We start from the raw sequence: 22,552 nt of genomic DNA, 5'->3' as shown, positions 1-22,552 counted from the left end.
CTACTAGTCCTCTAAGCCTACTAGCAGGTTAGGGTTAGTAAACAGGTAGTAATACTTAAAAATAAAAGAGTTATATTTTATTATATAGGAAGAAGTATATTATTAGCCTCTATATAGCTATCTAATTTTTACTGCTAGCTAATACTAAATATATAACTAGTATTACCTTCTATCTCTTTTTCTTTAGCTTAAGCTAGTAGAAAAAGGTAGTTAATACGTAGTTACTAGAAATATTTACTAGTAATTACGTATTAACTACTTCTACTTCTAGACTAGTTCTCCTACTAGTTCTCTAAGCCTACTAGTAGGCGTAGTTAGTGTATAGTTACTAGAAATACTTACTAGTAACTCTATATTAACTACCTTTACTTCTAGACTAGTTAGTCCTTTAAGCCTACTAGTAGGCGTAGTTAGTGCGTAGTTACTAGAAATACTTACTAGTAACTACGTATTAACTACCTCTACTTCTAGACTAGTTAGTCCTCTAAGCCTACTAGTAGGTATAGTTAGTGCGTAGTTACTAGAAATACTTACTAGTAACTATATATTAACTACCTCTACTTTTAGACTAGTTCTCCTACTAGTCCTCTAAGCCTACTAGTAGGTATAGTTAGTACGTAGTTACTAGAAATACTTACTAGTAACTATATATTAACTACCTCTACTTCTAGACTAGTTTTCCTACTAGTCCTCTAAGCCTACTAGCAGGTTAGGGTTAGTAAATAGGTAGTAATACTTAAAAATAAAAGAGTTATATTTTATTATATAGAAAGAAGTGTATTATTAGCCTCTATATAGCTACCTAATTTTTACTGCTAGCTAATACTAAATATATAACTAGTGTTACTTTCTACCTCTCTTTCTTTAAGGCTTTACACTTATATTTAGTATTAGCTTAAAACTGCCTATTCTAATTTAGTGTTAGCTTAAAACTTTCTATTTTAATTTAGTATTAGCTTAAAACTTCCTAATTAAGATTAGCTCTATCTAACTATTTCTAAATATAAAATAGTAAATAACTCTTTAAATTTAAGAGATATTATATTAAAACTTTTATAAAAGAAAGTGTAGAACAGAATATACGTAATAGTAGTAGTATAGTATTTAAAATCTAAGTTCTAACTATAATATTATTACTATTAGACCCCTATTTATATTTTAATTTTTACTATGTTCTACTAAATTTTAGTAGTGTCTATAACCTAATAGGGTATAATTAGTAGTTCTTAACTAGCTAGTAGCTTATATACCTTAGAAACTCCTCTATAAAGCTATAGATTAGAGTTTTAACTATCTACTATAAGTATATAATTCTTATAAGAGTAGTAATAGCTAAACTAAGAGTAAAGGTAAAGCTAAGGCTAAGAGTAATAACGCTAGCGTAGGTAGTAGCCTAGATATAGATAGTAATATAGATAGTAATATATCTACTACTACTAGATATAAGAAGACCTATAATAGTAAGAAGAAGATAATATATTAGGCTAATAAGGTACTACTAAAGAAGTTTAATACTAAGCTTATATAGATAGTTATAAGCTTATAAGAGTAGGCTATTATAAAGTATAGTCTTATTACTATTTCTATAGAAGAGTAATACTATTATAACTTTATACTAAAGATACTAGGCGCTAGTATAGATATAACTACTACTATAATTTCTAAGAATATAGCTATTAGTTAAACTAAGGCTATTAAGGACTAGTATACTATTCTAGCTGTATAGAGGCTTTAGTATAACGCTAGTAATAAGCTCTTTACTAAGCTAATACTTACTTTGTTTTCTAATAACTAGTTTAATAACTTAGAGAGTAAGAATATATTTAGTATATATAAGGCTATTATCTTCTATATTAGCTCTAGCTAGCCTAGCGTATCTAATACTCTAGGCCTAAGTAGCTTTAAGTAGGCTAGCTTTTATAACCTATTTTATACTATATATATAGTTAAGGCTGTTAGTATTATAGATAATATAAGGTACTACTAGGTAATAATACTACTATATATAGAGTATATCTAGCTTAAGTAACTAATTAAACAGTAATATAAGCCCTCTATATAAGGTATTAGTAGAGTAATATAGGCTAAGAAGTATCTATTTACTACTACTTTTACTAATATAAGTAATTTCTCTACTATTAATTACTACTCTAACCTAGCTAACTAGAGGCTATTTAGCTATTATCTTAACTAGGGTAAAAAGTAGTATATACTAAAGAAGGTATTTAGCTAGAGTATATTTAGCTTACTTTCTAGAGCTGTTATTTCTAATAGTTTTATAAAGTAGATACTAATATAGAAATAGCTTAGCTAGTAGGTTAAAATACTCTTTAAGTATAATACTAATATTACTACTATATCTATTACTATAGAGTCTCTTTTCTTTAAGTATATTAATAGAGAGGCTCTTCTTACGTATATAATATAGGAGGATATAGATAATAATAAGATAAATAAGTAGAACCTAGTTAACCTCTTAGAAAAGGTACTACTCCTAGGTTCTACTATATAGTAAACTAAGGTGTAGGATTTAGGTTTAGATCCTAGAGAAAAGAGTAACCTATAAATAGGTAAAAAGAGTAGTAGTAATAACAGTAGTAGTATTAATAATAGAGATAAAGATAGTAAGGATAAAAATAAAGTATAAAATAGTAGAGATAAGTAAAGATATCTAGAGTATATAATAGGGCTTATATATTAATACTATAGCCTTATTTCCTTATTATATAGTAATTATACTAGAATAGATACTTATTATTTATATTAAATTAATCTTTACACTACTTATTCTATACTATATATTATCTATCTGCCTTCTATTCTAATAGCCCTAGTTATTTATTTTATACCTAAAGCTTTCTAGCCTATTTCTTTATTCTTACCTTAATAGTTACTCCTTATAAGTACTTATACTATTAATCTACTAGCTCTACGCTTAGTAGTTATCTACTATGCTCTTTATATATAGAGGGTATTAGCTATCTATATTTTTTTAGGGCTGTTACCTTTCTTCTTACCTCTATATATACTTCTATGCAGTATAGGCACTGTAACTAATACTTTTCTACCTTAATACTTAGTTATAGCTTATTATAGCCCTTATATATAGAGTGTTAGTAATTAAGTATAGGTTTGTAATTAAGAGTAGTAAGATTATTAGAGAGGTTATAGAGAATATTTATTATAGAGAGCTAGTAGTTATCTAAACCTCTATATTTAACAAGAATAGTTTACTTCTCTAGAGCACTAAAAAAAACAGCTATAACGTATTTATTAGTTATAATTTTTCTCTAATTTATATATAGAGATTATATACTATAACCTTTACCCTTATTAACTTTAGAATTTATACGTAGTTACTGCTAGGACTAGATACTCTACTCTTATTAAAATATCTAATATATTACTTAGTTCTGCTATAGTAGCCTATACTATATTAGCTATTATAGTTTCTTATCCTTTAGTTATACTATAGTAAGTAGTTTTTCTACACTGTGTTACTAGGTATATCTAGGTTAAATGCTACTGCAACCTATCTATATAGTAAAAAAGAAAGCCTTCTTTACTTTAGTTATTTATAGGCTGCTCTTTATATAATAAAACTAGTAGTAAGTATTATTAGAGAGCTTATAGTAGAGAGTATATTAGTAAAGTTATAGTTAAGGTTATATATAAAGGCGTATTATTAGATAGAGAACTAACGTTAGAAAAGTAGAAAATATAGTATATAGTTAATAGGTTAGAGTTAGAGGTAGAAGGTAAAGTTAGAAATTAAGATTTCTACCTTTACTTAATAGTACAGCCTTACTATAGCTACGTATTACTTTTTATAGTTTTTCTAGAGGTTAGAAGCTTAAAAGCAGTATTATAGGTTTATATAATAATAAATAGTAATACCTTTTACTTCTTAACTCTTACTATTAGCTTACTCTACTTAGCCTATAATTCTCTTCTAGTCTTACCTAGCGTTAATATTACTCTTTTTCTTGTTTTAATTATTATAATTTTTTTTATCTAGCTATTACTCTTCTTATTTATAGTTAGTATAGGTGTCTAGACGTATTCTATATTATCTATAAAGTAATTTATATAATTCTTTTTACTAAAAAGAAACTTCTTCTTTATTAGGTTTAGTACTTATTAATAATACTTAAATATACTACCTCTATTTTAGTAGTAATAACACTAATCTTCTTATATAGTCCTATACTTAGCTTCTTATATATACTAGAATATAACCTCTAGTAGTTACTAAAATAAGATTATAAAGAGCTAGTGTAACGTTATACTTACGTTTAGCTATATAGGATTACTAAATAGTTCTTTAGTTATAGGTAAGACTCTACTATACTATTTTACTAGCTGTATAATATAGCTATATTTACTAGGCCTACTTATAATACTTATTTTTATAGCTTTAATAATAAAGCGCAAGGTATCTTTATATAATAAGATAGTTAACTTAGAAGTATAGTGTTATAATTCTTTTAACTTTACTAGGTACACTAGGTTAATTACTAGTAAGGGTATAACTAACTCCTAGATATTATAGATATTTTAGATTAAATTAATATAATTAAATTAAACCCTATCTACTAATATATATTAGTATTTAGGCTTAAAGCTGTAAGGTCTTTCTAATATATATATATTTTTAAACTCTATAAGGCCTTTCTTCTGTCTTACTATACTATCTACTTCTTTTTAAGTATAATCTATATTATTCTATAATACTAGAAAGAGTAGGCAGGTATCTATATTATCTATTAGAATTAATTTACTGTTTTTATTTTAGTATATATTTTTATAAGGCCTATTAAGGTAATTATAGGTTATATTTTTAGCTATCTTTATAGATATTATCCTACTAAGCGTGCTATAGGTACTATTCTAGTTTATATACGCGTTAATCTAGTAATTACTATTACTACTTTTACTTACCTTATTATCTATATTACTCTTTTTAGATAATATAGGGCTGCCTAGTATAAGTGTAGTACTATTTAGATATATATATATTATATAGATAGATAGGTACGCTCTGTAGAAATAGCTTACTATATCTAATATAGTAATAGAGAAGAGCTAAGAGTACGTAAGGTAAAGTTAAGTAGCTAATATTTAAGCTTATAAGTAGTAGCTAAGTTAAGTTCTTTATATAAGTAAATATATTTATTAGTATATTATCTTAGGAAACTACGTATATAAAAGTCTTAGATATAAGCTAAAGTTATTATATTATCTATTACCTCTACTTTAAGAGCGTATCTAGCTAAAGGTACTATATATTTAATTACTTACGTACTATCTATTAATAGTAGTAGAGAGGTAGAAATAGTAAGTTAGCCTAAATAACTACTTATTAAGTAGTTACATTTAAATACCTCTTATAAAATAAAATAAAAAAAAAATTTAGAATATTATATATTCTTATTAAGTATTATAAATACTAAATAAATAAGGTATTATATAAGTTAAAGCGTTAGTTAAACTTAAGAATTATAAAATCCTATATACTTTTTTCTTAAACTCCTTTATAATAATAGTACTTTAACACTTTAATTTAAAAGTCTCTAAAGTAGTAGAGTTATCTATATATTAACTTTTAGATATTATTAAGTAGATATTTAAATTCTAACTCTATACCTAGTTATAAGGAGACTTCTATATTCTGCCTTTTAAATTTTACTTAGTTAAAAGTAAACTTTTATATCTTACCTTTTAAGTTTTACTAGATTAAAAGTGCACTTTTATATCTTAACTTTTAAATATTACTAAGTTAAGAGTAAACTCTTATATCTTAACTTCTAAATCTTACTAGGTTAGAAGTAGACTTTTATATCTTAACTTCTGCCTTTTAACTTATATATTTTACTAGGTTAGAAGAAGACTTCTATATCTTACCTTTTAAATTTTACCTAGTTAAAAGTAGACTTTTATATCTTACCTTTTAAATTTTACTAAGTTAGAAGTAGACTTTTATATCTTAACTTTTAAATTTTACTAAGTTAAAAGTAGACTTTTATATCTTAACTTTTAAATTTTACCTAGTTAAAAGTAGACTTTTGTATCTTAACTTTTAAATTTTATACTAGTAATATGCATTATATACGTACCTATTCTATAAGGATTTTAAACTAAAATTCCTAATCCTAATATATATAGATTTTCTACTTAAAATTTTTTTTAAATTCTATAACTTAAAAAGCTTATTACTTCTACTAGGTAAAAGCTTTTAGCTTATAGTATAGTTAGCTATTTCTATATAGAAAATTATAGTATTTTAACTATTAAGGTAGTTTTAAATAATAGTACTATAGTAATTTTAACTTTAAGATAGTAATATATATATAATCTTAACTTTAAGGCTTAAGATAGTAATTTATAGCTTATTATAACTTTAGTATTTAAGATAGTAATTTATAGGTAATTATAGACTCTAGGATTAGAAATAGTAACTTATAGGTAATTATAAACTTTAATATTAGAAATAGTAACTTATAGGTAATAATAAACTTTAATATTAGAAATAGTAATTTATAGCTTATAATAACTTTAGTATTTAGAATAGTAGTTTATAGGTAAGTATAAACTTTAACGTTAGAAATAGTAATTTATAGGTAATTTTAGACTTTAGTATTAGAAATAGTAACTTATAGGTAGTTATAAACTAATATTAAAATAGAACTTTAATATTAAAGTTCTATATTAATATTTACTCTAACTACTATATACAGCCTAATTTTAAAATAATATAACTATTATATTTTTAATTCTAATATATTTAGAACTAGTTCTTCTTACTATATTAAGTAATAAAGTATATATAACTCTATACCTTTTTTATATATACTAGAAATACTTACTAGTAACTCTATATTAATTACCTTTACTTTTAGACTAGATAGTTATTTAAGTTTATTAGTAAGAATAGTTAATATATAATTACTAAAAAGACTTACTAGTAACTAATTATTTACTACCTTTATTTCTAGACTAGTTTTTAATTTAGTCTTCTAAGTCTACTAGTAGGTATAGTTAGTATATAAGCACTAGAAATACTTACTAGTAGCTATATTTTAAATACTTTTACTTTTAAACTAGTAAGTTCTTTAAGTATATTACTAAATATAATTAGTATATAATTACTAGAATTACTTATTAATAACTATATACTAATTAGCTTTACTTCTAGACTAGTTCTTTTACTAGTTCTTTAAGCCTACTAGTAGGTTAAAGTTAGTAAATAGGTAGTAATACTTAATAATAAAAAAATATTTTTTAATATATAAAAAAAAAGTATATTATTAGTTTTTATATAAATACCTAATTTCTACTACTAGCTAATACTAAATATATAACTAGTATTAAATTCTACCTTTCTTTTTTTAAGGCTTTATACTTATATTTACTATTAGCTTAAAACTATCTATTTTAATTTAGTATTAGCTTAAAACTTTTATATTAAGATATAAGAGCACTATAAATAGGTAATTAAGATATAGGATAAATAGGTATTTATTAAGAGATTAGACAAATCCTTAGAGTGTAAGCCCTAGGAATTTATAAGTACTATATACTAGAGCTCTAAGGGCCTTGCGCTCTTAGCCTAGAGGTCTACTAAAGGTAGGCTAACAGAAGCTTAAATAGAAATACCTATAATAGAGCCCTTCCTCTTCTTATAGTTTATTCTAAACTGCTAGAATTTTTAGAGTAGATAAATAGGTATTTAATTTATATAGTTACCTTAATTAAACTCTATAAAAACCTTCTATAGAGGGAAAATAGTTTAGAAGAAATTTAGTACTAAATTATTTAAGTTTTCTCTAGGCTAGTCTTTAGATCTAGCCTAGAGGCCTACTGTGCTAGGCCTATATTCTTATTACTAAGTCTTTATAACTTTAGTAAGTATAGCCTAGTTTATTATAAGTAACTACTAGGCCTCTATAAAGAGTTCTATTTACTATTATCTCTAGATTATAATTCTTAGGGGTATAGTTATACTTACTGTATATTATTATTAGTAACTTTGCGTTTATAAGTTTTACCTTATTAGGTACCTATTAACTATATAAATAGTTTATTAGGCTCTGTTACTTCTCTAGCCCTATTCTAGAAACTTTATAATATATAATTATATAAAGTAAGAGCTTAATATAGAGTTTACTTATAATAATTTATTATTTACTTACTTTATTATTATAGTTAGCGTTTATACTAACTTACGTAATTATTTACAGGCTAGCGTTATCCTTATAAGGTATATTACTAGTAGCCTCCTTAGAGGTTTATCCTATATAGGCAGTGCTTACTTTAATATTAGTACCTATTACACTTTTTATAAAGTTTATAACTATAGTTTCTTTATAGAAGTCTATTAGCTCTCTATAAGTAGTTTACTAGGAGTAGTCTTAGTATCTTAGGTAGCATTTATTATTTATTTATATTATAATAACTTTTTATAGTTATTAGTATACGTAAAGTAAGGTAAAGTAGTGTAGTATTATAGTAGTTCTAGAGGGCCTATGTGTGTGTGCTAGATAGGTATAAAATACCTACGTATTACCTTATAACTCTAATATTACTATAATAACCTTCTTCTTATTAACTTACTATGCTTCTGCCTTTCTATATTAGTAATATACCTCTACCTAAGTAGATCTATTAGCTCTTTGCTAGTATAGCCCCTTAGCCTACTTTTACTTACTTTTAGTATATAGGCTATATTAACTTTCTTACTACTACCTTCTAAAAGTGCCTTTCTAATAGCACTGTTATATTGTTTTTTAAGCTGTAGTAGAGTAATAAGCTGTACTATAAATATAAGGCTAGTTAGAGTATCTATAGTAGTTATTCTAATACTAAGACTAGAGGTTATACTAAGGTAAGTTTTCTATTCTATTCTATCTATACCTTATTTATTACTAACCTTAATAGATCCTGCCTAAGTTCTATTATACTGTTAATATCCTTAACTACTACCTTAAGTATACCTTACGTAAGACTTAGGAGTTTACTAGCTTTATATCTACTACTAACTCTAATACGCTCTTTATAGATAACTAGGTATAAGCTAACTAGGTAAATACTTACGCCTATACTAAGGCTTATTATAAGAGTTTCCTTAAGTATAATTATACTAAGTGCTATACTATTACTAATAGTAGTTTCTCTACTGCAGCTTTTAGTTAGGTTTATTAAGTTTCTACTTAGTATAACTTAGAGTAATATAAGGTTAGTTTACTATTATTCTAGTATCTTCCTATTACTAATTTATTCTAGTTAGGTCTTAGTACTGCTAGCCTATATTATCTTAATAATGTTATTATTTACACTTTTATAGAAGCTTACTTCCTATATAATAGTACTTCTAAGAATATTAACTAGCACTTCTACTACTACAGCACTAATATTTCTAATACTAAGAAAGAAAAGATTCTATTCTTACTATTACTCTAGAAGCGTCTTTATTTAGTAGCTCTTTATACTCCTAGTTAGAAGGTAGCTAGTAGTACTTCTAGAAAGGCTTCTACTACTAGTTTTTCTAGTTCTCTAACAGCTAAGTGTAACTCTAGTAGCGTTAGTTCTAACTCTATAGCGTTTTAATAGGTAACTATAAAGGTTCCCTTAGTAGATATATATTTTAGTTTCTTTAGATAGTATAAGAAATAATAATTATAATTTTCTATCTTTATTAAGGCCTATATTATTCTGTGCTAGTTTATAATTTTAGTTTTAGAGGTAATTACTATACTATAGCTCTAGCTTTCTTCTCCTTCTTTCTTTTAGACGTTCTTTCTAGGACGTCCTTATTTCTACCTTAGCAGGTTATTAACTTCTAGATCTAGTAGGGCTTCTGCCTTCTACCTATATCCTCTAGGTAGCCTATAGGCACTTTAAGATGTATCTTATAGGTTTACTAGATAGTCTTAGAGAATTTTATTACAGTAATTAAGATTCTTAAGTAGTTCCTAGGTAGTATCCTTATTAGACTAACCTAGCTACTTTACTCTGTACTTTTACTCTTAGGTAGTAGTATTATAGTATTCTATAATTCCTTTAACCTTATATATATCTTTAGGTAGAGTATTCTTTAGAAGTTATATAGGCTCTAGCTAGAAGCTCTTCTTACTAAGGAGTTTCTACTATAGTTTAAGTAATAATATATTAAATACTAGATATATACGCTCTATAGAGAGTAGTAGTACTAGTTTATAGGCTAATTTCCTAATACGCTTTATAATTATAAAGGGCTTAAGGTACCTAGCGTTAAATTTCTTTAAAGGCTGCCTAGTAGTAATATTTTTTACTTAGAGAAGTACCTACTTACCTTTAGTATAGTATTTCTTAGAGTGCTTAGTATTATACTATTTTATTATACTCTTCTAGGTATACTTAAGGCTTTACTTTACCTCTTCCTATATTTCTTACTATTAAGTAAGTCTTCTAGTAACTTACTAGCAGAGCTTTAGTACCTTTACGTCCTTATCTTAGACTTTAGAAAGTTACCTTAACTAGTACTTATCTAGAATTCTATTAAAGCCTTTTAGGTTTAACCTAAATACTACCTTAATAGAGTATTCTCTATATATAGAGTATACTTTAAAGTTATACACGTATTTAGCGTATAGTAATAATAGGACTTAGTTATCCTACTTATAATTTATATAAATATATAGGTATATTTTAAGCTTCTAGTTTAGCCTTTTAGTCTAACTATTAGTCTAGGAGTAGAATACTGTACTTAGGTAATAGTTAATTTTAAGGTAGTAGTATATATCTAACTAGAATTAACTAGTAAACACTAAGCTATAATCTAACAGTAAGGTATCTAAAGGTTCTTATTTTAAGAATACTTATTTAAGGAGTAGTTTAGCTACTCTCTAAAATAAGATTATTTTAGTTATAGAGAGGTAGTAGATATACCTACTAAACCTATCTACTAATACTAGAATTAAATTATATATATTCTCTAGGTTATCTTTTAACTTAGGTAAGTTAGTAATAAAGTCTAAGAAGTAATATTACTACGCTGTATTAGGTATAGAGAGAGGTACTAGCATCTTCTATAGCTTATACTATTAAATCTTATTTAACTAGTAAGTAGTATACCTTTTAATATATTTATAGATATCTAGTTTAAGGTATAGCTAGTAATACTTCCTTATAAGAAGATCTCTAGTCTTTTTAACTCTATAGTAACTCTTTATAAGATTATTATAGTTCCTTATAAGTATATTTTAGCGTAGAGTAATATTATTAGGAATTTATACTTTTCTACTTCTATATAGAATGCTACTAGGGTTAACTTCCTATAAGGTAGTACTCTTAATTACTCTACTATCTCTTTATATTACTAGCGCTTTATTTATAGAATAGGCCTTATCCTATTCTTAAACCTATCTAATAAAATTAGAGAGCTATTTTAGAATTTCTAGTATATAAGCGTTTTCCCCTTATATAGCTTTATTTATAAGGTGTATAGAGGCTAGGACCTAATTATTAAGCTTATAGTCTAATACTATAGCTATATTAAAGTCCTACTTCTAAGCTTTAAATAATTTAGATTAACTCTAACTATTATAGCCTATAGAAGAGCTGTTAAGAGCTAAGAGTAGTACACTACTAGTAGCTAAACTACTATTAGGAAATTCCTATTTAGAAACTATTTTAGAGAGTTAACAGAGCTGTACTAGCCTACTCCTAGAGTAGTCTTCTACTAAAATTACCTAATTAATTAGTTAAGCCTTAGACTTTTAAAGAGTCTATATTTAAAGCTTCTATTAAAGTGTAGGCAATATTATATTATAAAGTGCCTATTATTCTCTAACTATAAGGCTCTGTGTATAGTTAGAGTATCTTAAGAGACTATTAGCTAGGTTTTCTAGTCCTAGCTTATATTTAACTTTAAAGTTAAATTAAGCTAGCTCTTCTACCTAATATACTTATTTAGAAGAAAGTTCCTTTATAGTTATAAAGTACTAAAGGTTATTATAAATAGAGAGGACTTAGATTATTAATAGAGCGTATTTAAGGTAGTATTTCTACTACTTAAATAATTCTATAATTACAGAAAGCTCCTTATTATATATATACTATTAAATTAATAGGCTAGTAAACTTATAGCTCTAGAATACTACTAGCTTCTAATAAAGGTTAGTTACTAGCTTAGATATTTAGGGCTAAAGTAAGATTACTGCTATAGTAAAGTCTAATACGTTAGTTAAGACTATTACTAGCTTTACTAGATTAAAGTACTAGAGTATAGAGGCTTCTATAAACTTTAATTAGATAGAGAAGAAGGCCTTATAAACCTTATTAGGCTAACTCTATAGTTAATACTATTTTATTAGACCCTTTTAAGTCTTTTTTAGGTTTTTCTTCCCCTTTCTATCTGTGCTAGCTCTTGTAGGAGCTAGTGCTAGAAACTAGGTAGTTATTATATAGTCTACTAGCAGGCGTATAATACTAGAGTAGTTATAGATAAATCTTCTATAGAAGTTTATAAAACCTAAGAATACTTAGATATTCTTATATTTCTTAGGTTTTAGCTACTCTCTAATAGTTTATACCCTTACTAGGTCTATAACTATACTACTAGGAGTAATAATAAAGCCTAGGAACTCTATAGATTTTATTAAAAAGATATATTTACTTACCTTATAGTATAAGCCCTACTTAATAAGCCTATTAAGAATCTCCTTAATATAGGTATTATAATCTTCCTTATTCTTAGAGTAGATTAAGATATTATCTAGATATACTATATAGGTATAATCTACTAAGCTACTTAAGGCTCTATAAATATAGGATTAGAACGTTGCTAGCGCGTTTACTAATCTAAAGAGTATAGCTAGGTACTTAAAATAGCTATACCTTATTTTAAAGGCTGTCTTCTACTTATTACCCTCTCTAATCTATAGTTTATAATAGGCTTTACAGAGGTTAAGCTTAGAGAAGATAGCTACCTTTAATAATTAATCTAATATCTTACCTATAAGTAGAATAGAGTATTAATTCTTAATTATAACTTTATTTAGTTTATAATAGTCTACGTAAAGTCTTATTATTCTATTAGCTTTTAGTATAAAGAGAATTAGAGTATCTATAGGTAATTTACTAGAATAGATCTATTCCTTCTTCTAGGCTATATTAAGGTAGTCCTGTAGGATTTTTAGCTTATAGCTAAAGAGGTTATAGATAGAGAGGTTTAGAACCTTAGTCCCTAGCTCTAAGTTAATAGAGTAATTATACTCCCTATTAAGTTAAAGTATACCTACTTAATACTTACTAAACGTAAGCTACTTATAGTATAGCTTTTCTAGTATAAATTTTAATTTATTTAGATTAGGCGTATTATCTTTAACTACTAGATATAGAGTATTTATTTTAATATTATTAGTTAGGATATAGGCTATGCCTAGAGGTAGTCTAGCCTAATTAGACTTCTTATTATATATACTAGTAACTATTTAATAGGCTACTATTTCTAGTAGCTAGGCTAAGTCTAGATAGTTCTATATATAGTAGTAAAGATAATTAATAATCTCTAAGGACTTATTCTTTAACTAAAGAATCTCCTTTTAGTAATAGTACTCTGTATCTTAAACTATATCTCCTTCTAGTTATACCTTGCCTATAGGTGTAGGTATTCTAGAGTTTCTTTATAGAAGTTCCTTATATAGAGCTTCCTAGCTACTAGGTAGAAGCTTATATACTAGATTACTAGAGTAAAGAATATATACTCTTTCCTTTAAACTTATATTATTTAGTAGTTATTTTATAGAGAGTAACTAAATTCTATTAGTATTATCTACTTACTATTTAAACTTACCTATTAAGAAGCAGATCTTTAGATCTACCTCTTATAGCTAAGAGTACTCTAGTATAAGGTTATAACCTATAAAGTTTACTGCCTAGAATATCTAAGAGCCTACTTCTTTAGTAGTTCTCCTTATATTACTATATAAGAGTATAAGTTTATATAGTTTAAGAATATTTAAATAGTTACTATTAATAAAGCTTACTACTAGCTTTTAATAAAATAGACTATAAAGAAGATTCCTCTCCTTAACTATACGTTAGTTAATAATGTTAATTTCTATACCTAAGTTATACAGCGTATAGAGGAGTATTATAGACCTGTTAGACCCTTATAAGATTATAGTAACTTTAATATAGGTTTATTTCCCTTTTAACTCTAGCTCTAGCTGTAATTAGGAAAGATTTATAATTAGAGCTTCTCTTTTTCTAGGCCTTAGCTCTTTAAGTTTTAGAGTTAGTTAGTATTAGTTTTCTAATTTAGTTTCTACTAATTCTTTTTCTTATTATCTTAATTATTACTAGTATTTACTACTTACCTACTACTCTAGTTCTAGGCCTAGAGTAGAGCGCTAGTAGATTAGTTCTAGTACTATCTTAAGAGTTTAGAGTTATATCTTTTCTTATAGCTACCTTAAGTTAGAGAGGTAGCTATTTATTTAGGCTTTATAGAGTCTAATAGTTTTAACTTTATCTTTATACCTATAGTAGTCTCTGCGTTGTAGAGAGCCTACTTAAACTCTAACTATTTAGTAATAGTCTCTAATACTCTATTACGCTAAATCTCTTATTAATAAACCTTAGGGGCCTTTACCTATACTAAGGAGATCTTTAACTTATTATTTATACTGCTATCTATAAGCTTAAAGAAGCTTTAATAGAGTAGAAATTCTCTATAGTTTAGGTATAATAAGAATATATTAACTAAGTTATTAGTATACTACTTAAAGTTCTAAAACTTTAAGTAGTTTTTATACTACGTAAAGACTAGGTCTTATACTAGCTTCTACTCCTTTATATAGATATTAGCCTAGGTATAGATTACCTTCTTATTAATCTTTTATTAGATTAATTCTTAGTGTACTCTATATTAGATAGTACCTATTACCTAGTAAGTCCTAGTTATAGAGTCCTCTAGTACCTAGGTATACTTAAATACTGCGTCTATATCCTTAACCTACTAATCTACTTATTAGGAAGTAGAGACGTAGAATTCTATACCTAATTTAGGCTTAGAGTTTACTATATTAAGTACTCTAATTAGCCTTTTTACTATATTAAATACTAACTAGAAAGGCTTTACTAAGGTAGTAGAGCGTTCTAGGCCTAAGTATTATAAGGTAACTTAGAGGTGTCTTTCTAGAATTATAATATATTCTAGGCTAGTGCCTTAAAGTTATTCTTCTAGGAGCCTATCTAAGATTAATTAAATATACTGCTTACTACTTAGTAGGGCTACTTACGTATAGACCCTTAGAAGTAATTCCTAAGGAGGTTATAAAATGCTAAACTAGTAGATTACTTCTAGAACTCTATTAATACTGCTTTCTAGCTATATTCTAGAGAGAAGTATATAGCTTATTTTCTTAATTAAGAGTTATTCTAAGAGGCTCTTATGTATTTCCTTAAGTAGCTAGTTCTTTATTAGGAAGTAAGTTACTTTCTACTTAGAGGTTTCTTCTTCTTTATCTAGGCTTTCTACGTCTTTAATATAGGTAGCTAGGCCTTACTCTAAAGCTAAGTTACTTTTAGTCTTAGATAAGAATACTATTAGGCTCTTCTTAGGCGTAATGTTTTATTTTCTTTAAGGAGGCATTATTTTTCTATTAAAGAAAATAGCTCCTATTTATCTTAAATTAACTACTCTTTCTAAAGAAGAGTATAAAGGATTTAAATTATAAGAGCACTGTAAACAAGTAATTAAGATATAGGATAAATAGGTATTTATTAAGAGATTAGATAAATTCTTAGGGTATAAGCCCTAGGGATTTATAAGTACTATATACTAGAGCTCTAAGAGCCTTATACCCTTAGCCTAGAGGTCTACTAAAGGTAGGCTAACAGAAGCTTAGATAGAAATACCTATAATATAAGATTAGCTCTATCTAATTATTTTTAAATATAAAATAGTAAATTATACTTAAAATTTAAGAGATTCTATATAAATACTTTTATAAAAGAAAGTATAGAATATAATATATATATTAGTAGTAGTATAGTATTATTAATCTAAGTCTTAACTATACTATTATTATAATTAGACTTTTACTTATATTTTAATTTTTACTATATTTTACTAAATTTTAGAGCTATTTATAACCTAATAAAGTATTATACGTTTTTAAAGTACTAATTCTTAAGTATTAAATATAATCTATTATTATACTATTTTTATAGTAGTTTTATAATTCTTAACTAAGGCTTACTAAAGCTCTATAATTATTACTAAAAATTAAGTACTTTCTAGATAAACGTATTATAAAAGAAATTTAGTATTATACCTAAATAGCTATAAATAAAAAGCTTCTTTAATTTCTATATAGGTTATTATATATAAAAAAAAAGTCTTTAATACCTCTTTAGGTATATATAGCTTAATACTAGATAATATAAGTATATTATTAGATAAGACTCTTTTAAGTCTCTATAAAAGGCTTAATTACTATATACTAATTCTAGTTTATAAAACCTATATTATATAATTCTACTCTAATACTTCTTTAGATATACTATCTATATTACTACACTATAGTAGTTACTAGTATATATTTAATAAATCTACTAAGAACTTATAATAATAGTTTTTTTTTACTTATAGTTTTTTTAGTAGTATACTAAGAGTTTTTAAAGTTTAGGTAATAGTATAGGTATTAGTAGTTAAGCTTACTAAGCTCTAGAGCTTTTACTTACTAAGGTTTTACTAGGCCTAGCCTATTATATATAATAGTAAAATACTATAACTATAGTCTAGGTTACTACTATAAAGGCTTTAAAATATTATAGTAAAAAGTATTTTAAGAATTATTAAATTTCTAGTATAGTTAATAGTAATCTTATATAAAATAAGTCTAGTTATATACCTTATATATATAATAAAAAGAAGAGAAAGATTTTTAAAAAGAAGTCTTTAGAGCTAGTAAAGCCTTTTATATCTTAAAGAATTAGTTTTTACTTTTATATCTATTAGATAGCTTATCTTTACTAGTTTTAAATACTATACTCCTTTAGTAAATTATATATCTTATATTACTTAAAAAGGCCGCACTTTAGCCTCTATACGTATAGAAATACTCTTACTTTCGCGAATTCTATATTATAAGTTTTACCCTTAAGTTAAGACTTAGGTTAATAGTAGATGTATATTACAGTAGATCTTTATTTCTCTGCCTATTGCATTAGGCAGTCTAACTCCTGCGCTAGTACGTCTAGTTACGGCGCCTACGCAGGGGTTAAACTACCTAATATAATAAGTAGAGTACTTCTAAAGACTTACCTTATCTAGATTTACTTACAACAATTCTCGTTATATATCTAGGTCGTTAGAGATTATGTAAAAGAAAGTTATGTTATAAGTAATTAAGTTCTACAGGGTAATAATAAGTAGGAAGCGCGGGTAGTAGATAAGCAGTAGACCCTAGTAAAGCTACTGCTAAAGCTATTGGTCTACGCTTCTAGCCTCTGCGTCCCTAACACTTTATAATAACTAACTCCTAACTTTATTCCTTATATACTATACTTTTTAGTAAAATATATTTTAGTTATTATTATAATATCTTTTTATAGAGTTTAGATAAACGCTAAGAGCGTAAGACACTCCCTAATATAGTAGATTAGGTACCTAGTAGGCAGGCCTTAATTTACTATACCCTTAGTACTTATTTAGTTAAATCTGTAATATTATTTAGTAATCTTACTACGTGCTAGATCTGTATAGAAAGTGCTTGTAAAAGTTTCTATTATAGGTTAGCTTAGCTAGAGTTTTAGAGGAATGCGTAAGATAAGGCGTACTAAGGTATCCTCCTTTAATATATAACTTAGATTCCTAAGTAGACAAAGAGTACAATTATAGTAAAGTGTTAAGATTAACAAGTAAGTTTAATCTAAAATATTAATAAGATTATAAAGCAAGTACACTCCTATGCATTTGCAGCTTCCGGTTTCCGTAAGTAGGCAACTCTTAGTCCTATGCCCAGCTCTTCTTTGTTTAGTAGTGACCTTACCCAGATAGTGCTAGCTTTTACTAACGTTGCTATAAGTTAACCCGCCGGTCGATACTCGGACTAATGGAATCGAGATATCTACACAGTCTAAGCCTTTTTAGAGCATGTGTCTTCTAGAATAATCGATACCCTGTGCAGGGTGACAAACAAGCCGTGGGTGCAAAGCGAAAACTGCAAGTGCATGGGAGTGTAGCAAGAAAACGTTCAAGCGTCGCCAAGGCCCAAAAATCAATGCATGGTCGACCGGACTGAAAACAAAAGCACGCTTCCTTTTCTCATCCGGCGAGACAAGTATAAGTAAGAGGATGGCTCCCCCATCATAAAATTATCCCAGTCTGACTATATCAAGGCCTCAATCATCCACCGACCGTCGAATTCACCGCCAGAATGAAATATCTTTCCAGTCTCTCAACCCTCATGGCTTCGGCGCTTGCGGCGAATGTGTCGACAGTACACCAGTTCTCTAATGGCACGTGGCTCGAAAATATCGCTGCCATGCAAAATGGCTCTCTCCTCGTGTCCACCATCGGCGTTGCTCAGGTTCACATTGTTCACCCACAAACCTCACCAGCGACATTCTCCACCATCGCCACCTTTCCAAACGCGACTGGTGCTTTCGGCATCACCGAATTCAAGAAGAATGTATTCGCTGTGATAGTTTCGAGGTCTGCACCTGAATACCGGCCAACCTTACAGAAATACTCGCTATGGAAGCTTGATCTGAGCCAAAAGGAGAAGATAACGAAGGTCAGCATGATGGCAGAACTACCTGATATGGCTATGCCCAATGGTATGGCCACTTTGAACCAGGAAACACTGCTTTTGGCAGACTCGTGGTATGGAAACATCGCTGCATTCAACATCAAAACTGGAAAGACGGGAGTCGTTCTGGAGGATCCTAGCTTAGCGGCCAACTTCTCTGCACCCGGGCTGCAGCTCGGTGCCAACGGAATCAAGGTTCACGATGACTACGTGTACTACACCAACACTGTCCAGGCTATCGCCGGCCGCGTTCGTGTCCACCCGTCGACCGGCAAACCCTACGGCTTTTTCGAGACCTTGCGCGACTCTACTCTCACGGGTCCGGATGATATCTCAATCGCAAAGGATGACAGTATATACGTCTCTGAACCACTGGCGGCGCCACAAGGCGATAAACTTCAGCACATTACGCTTGATGGCAACGTTACGACTATTGCTGAAGGTGACTCTGTGGCAGGCACCACAGCGTCGGCATTTGGAAGAACAAAGAAGGACAGCAGTACTCTTTACTTGACTACAATGGGTGGCTTTGGAGCGGACGGCCAGGCGAAGGCAGGTGGAAGGATCGTTGCGGTGAAGCTATAATAGCATGGCGATGAGGAAATGCAGTCTGCGACGGAAATCAATACTTGGAGGATTAGAACAATGTTTATTGTAGGTGTGTTGTTACTTCAGGCATAGTTCGAACATGAATGGAAAGCAGTATATAAAAGAGCTACACATTAACAGAATATAATTAGGCGTTGCTGATATCTAGATATAATATAGTAAATAACTTTTATAAAATAAAAAGATAGCATATTAATACTCTTATAGAATCAAGTATTAACTGAATTAATTATACTAGTAATTATTTAGTATTCTAAATCTAATTTTTAACTATACTAATATTACTTTAAGAACTTTATTTATAATTTAACTTTTACTATACTCTCCTAATTTTCAGAGGTATCTATAACCTAAGAAGGTATAATACTTTTCTACTTAGAATTTCTATTTAGGGAATTAAAAGATCTAAAACTATATAAAATTACATAATATTAGTTTTAAAACTAGAGGATAAAGCTAAGGTTTCTATACCTGTACCTCTCTGTTTCTACGCTGGGATTATGGAAAACTGGTCTACGCGAATGAAATTATACAGTGCACTGCCTGAGCAGCGGATATCGAGCTCAAAGTCCGCCCAGAGCTCAGGTCCTGCCGCACTTACACCTTGCCGCTCTCCAGAGAATGGCCCAACACGAAGACCAGAGACCCATTGCCATCCAGCACCGATGTTCGTCGGCTGTGGTACCTGCCCGCTGTTCTTGAGTTCGCCAGCTACGTAGACGTAGTAGGAGCAGCTATCCGTGCCGTAAGGTCTGCGAATCTGAAACCCTAGGTTATACGCTGATCCGGGACACATCTTGACAGACGTCTTGAGGTTTGCGCCACCATTGGGTGTGTAAAGCGAAAATATACCAACCATAGCGTCTGAGTCCTGTGCGCCGCCATCGAAGCCGACGTCAAAACGCGAATTGCTTCCGCCGCTAACAATCTGCGCACTCCAGTCGTTTGCTCCGTTCGCGAAGTTTCCGTTTCGGAATCCATTACCCCGAGAGCAGAAGGCTGGCGGTGTGTACGGTTGGCCCTGAACGCAGTATCCTGAAGGCGAGACGCGACCGCACTGTCCGCAATTCTGGGGATGCGAGGCCAGCGTCACGCAGCGGTTGCCACATTGTTCGGCGGGGCACTTGCACTGTCCATTCTCGCAGCGTGAACCTTGGGGACACGTGCGGCCGCAGCCGCCGCAATTGTTGGTGTCGGTACCGAAGACATTGAGACATTGAAACTGGCCGTTTACCATGCAGCCGTTAGGCGTAGAGCCTGAGCAATAGCATTTGCAGCGATCGGTGTTGGCCACATCTGTCTCATGTTAGCGTCTTTTTTCCTCGTGCTTCAGACATGGCACTTACAGAATGCTTTCTGTCCAAAATATCCAGATACCACGCTGTAGTAAAACTCGGCTGTTTTGAGACACCCAAGATATGCCGGATAGCTATACCAATGGTTTAACGAATCGCACCCGCTTCCGCGCATACATGAACGGAACCTACTGTTCCCTTCCTCAAAGGTCATACCACAGTCGTCATAGTCGTTGTCGTGCTGGTCGCAGCAACTGCCAAAACTCAAATCCGGAACATTAAACGCAGACGAGCCACACTGGTTTGGATTGTTGCCTCGTGCCCCAGGAAACACGCGTGCCTCTAGTGGTCGAGGGTACGCGTTACAGCGCGGAGCTACGCCTTCCTGAGACTTGTCGCGGCGTCGTCGCTTCACCGCGGCTGGGCTGTCTGGTAGTGCATACATCGTTTCTGGTGTGCCGTCCGCCTGCTCCATTACTGAGTCGTTTTGGCGCAGTGTCCAGGTAAAGTGCTGCGAAGCGATTTGAACAGTGATGCGGCCTTCGCAAGTGACATCGAAGATGGATGTTGCTAGCTGGGCGTTATTAGTCGACTGGTCTGTCAGGATCACTGAACCATCTGATTTTTTCGCGATGTATTGGCGAGGATTTTCATTGGTAACGAGATCGAAGAGTCCATTGACGCTGTTCATGAGCGCGAAAGATGTGAATACAAGATCCTCAATCGAACCCATCGCGATAAACTCCGCTTCGGACTTTGGTGCTTTAATGGGGCCAAGGGTGCTGTCTGTGCGTTTGATGAGTGGAACTCTATCCTTCGGTTCTAGCAGCTGGAAGGTAGCGTCGGCTTGTCCTGGAACAATGAGACACTTCTTCACTAAATTTGCTTCGACTGGCGTGACGCCTGTAGCAATTGGGGGGCTACCCATTTCCACAGGTGTGGGAAGTGGATCGTCCTGGAAAGTGTATGTGGCCATGAACTCTTGGGGATCCGACGGTAAGATGACTTCCGCCGGTGGCGTGAAGGGTGGGCTGTCATTGTTGATTGACGTGGATGGATCTGTCGCGCTGCTCTGAGAAGCTGCGCTGTCCGATGGCACGTATGAAGACGCGGATGTGTCGGAGGATGTGGTTGAAGGGATGAGGATTGAGATTGATGATGGGTTAGTGGACGGCAGAACGCTATCGGAAGATGATGAGCTCTTGTTAGTAGTCTCAGCGGATGAGGCTGACTGAGAAGCCAAAGATGACTGTGCAGTAGTTGCTGAGGAACTCGGCGCTGATTGAGAGGTGGAAACAGACTTGGAGGCAGTCTGAGGAGCTGATGTTGCAGAGCTACCCTTGGATGAAGTTAAAAGTTTCGTGGACTTCTGGGAGACGGACGTTACAGAGTTGCTCTTCGACGAAGTTGAAAGTTTCGCGGATGTTTGGGTTGAGCTGCGAGATGAACTGACAGTGTTGCACTTTCCGTAGCCTTTCTGGCATGCGTTCACAGCACAATGATCTAATTCAATCAGAAATGTTCTAGCCAGTAGAGTAGCTACATACCATAGCTTGAGCCACAGTAACTGTATTGCGAGCAACAGTCACCCCAGCGGCTTCCCAGACAGGTTTTGCCACCAAAGGATGGTCCGCATCGTGCATTAGTAGTGACAGTCAAGGCGGGCGATGAGGCGTGGACAGTAGAAGACGTGTGACTACTAGTTGGAGTCATTACAGAAGAACTAGACGATTTAGTGACAGTGCCTTGAATGCATTTGCCAAATTTGGCATTGCAGCCTTTGCCGCAATAGAGTTCTTTGCTACCACACCAGCCGTACTAGGTATATGCATTAGCAGCTGTTCA

At 30.4% G+C, this 22,552-nt stretch overlaps 2 protein-coding genes across 2 annotated transcripts; one reads left to right on the top strand and one right to left on the bottom strand.

Moving 5' to 3' along the window:
* The first annotated feature begins 18,380 nt into the window (after window positions 1–18,380).
* On the top strand, window positions 18,381–19,553 carry P153DRAFT_367437 (uncharacterized protein). The gene has a single exon (XM_033668277.1). It carries the CDS (start codon window positions 18,459–18,461, stop codon window positions 19,386–19,388), a length of 930 nt encoding a protein of 309 aa, XP_033523584.1. The 5' UTR covers window positions 18,381–18,458; the 3' UTR covers window positions 19,389–19,553.
* A 346-nt stretch (window positions 19,554–19,899) lies between these two features.
* Window positions 19,900–22,350, bottom strand: P153DRAFT_397353 (uncharacterized protein; the record flags this gene model as incomplete). Its single annotated transcript, XM_033671555.1, has 3 exons — window positions 19,900–20,708; window positions 20,759–22,184; window positions 22,255–22,350. The coding sequence occupies 3 exons, from the start codon at window positions 22,348–22,350 to the stop codon at window positions 19,900–19,902; spliced, it is 2,331 nt and encodes a 776-aa protein (XP_033523583.1).
* Between the last annotated feature and the right edge of the window lie 202 nt (window positions 22,351–22,552).

Source organism: Dothidotthia symphoricarpi (assembly GCF_010015815.1).
Source record: "Dothidotthia symphoricarpi CBS 119687 unplaced genomic scaffold P153scaffold_11, whole genome shotgun sequence".
In the NCBI taxonomy this organism is placed as follows: domain Eukaryota; kingdom Fungi; phylum Ascomycota; class Dothideomycetes; order Pleosporales; family Dothidotthiaceae; genus Dothidotthia; species Dothidotthia symphoricarpi.
This window is presented reverse-complemented; position numbering and strand designations above follow the sequence as displayed.

Coding starts and splice junctions, on each gene's coding strand:
- P153DRAFT_367437 (XM_033668277.1), top strand. CDS start 18,459: ATGGCTTCGGCGCTTGCGGCGAATGTGTCGACAGTACACCAGTTCTCT.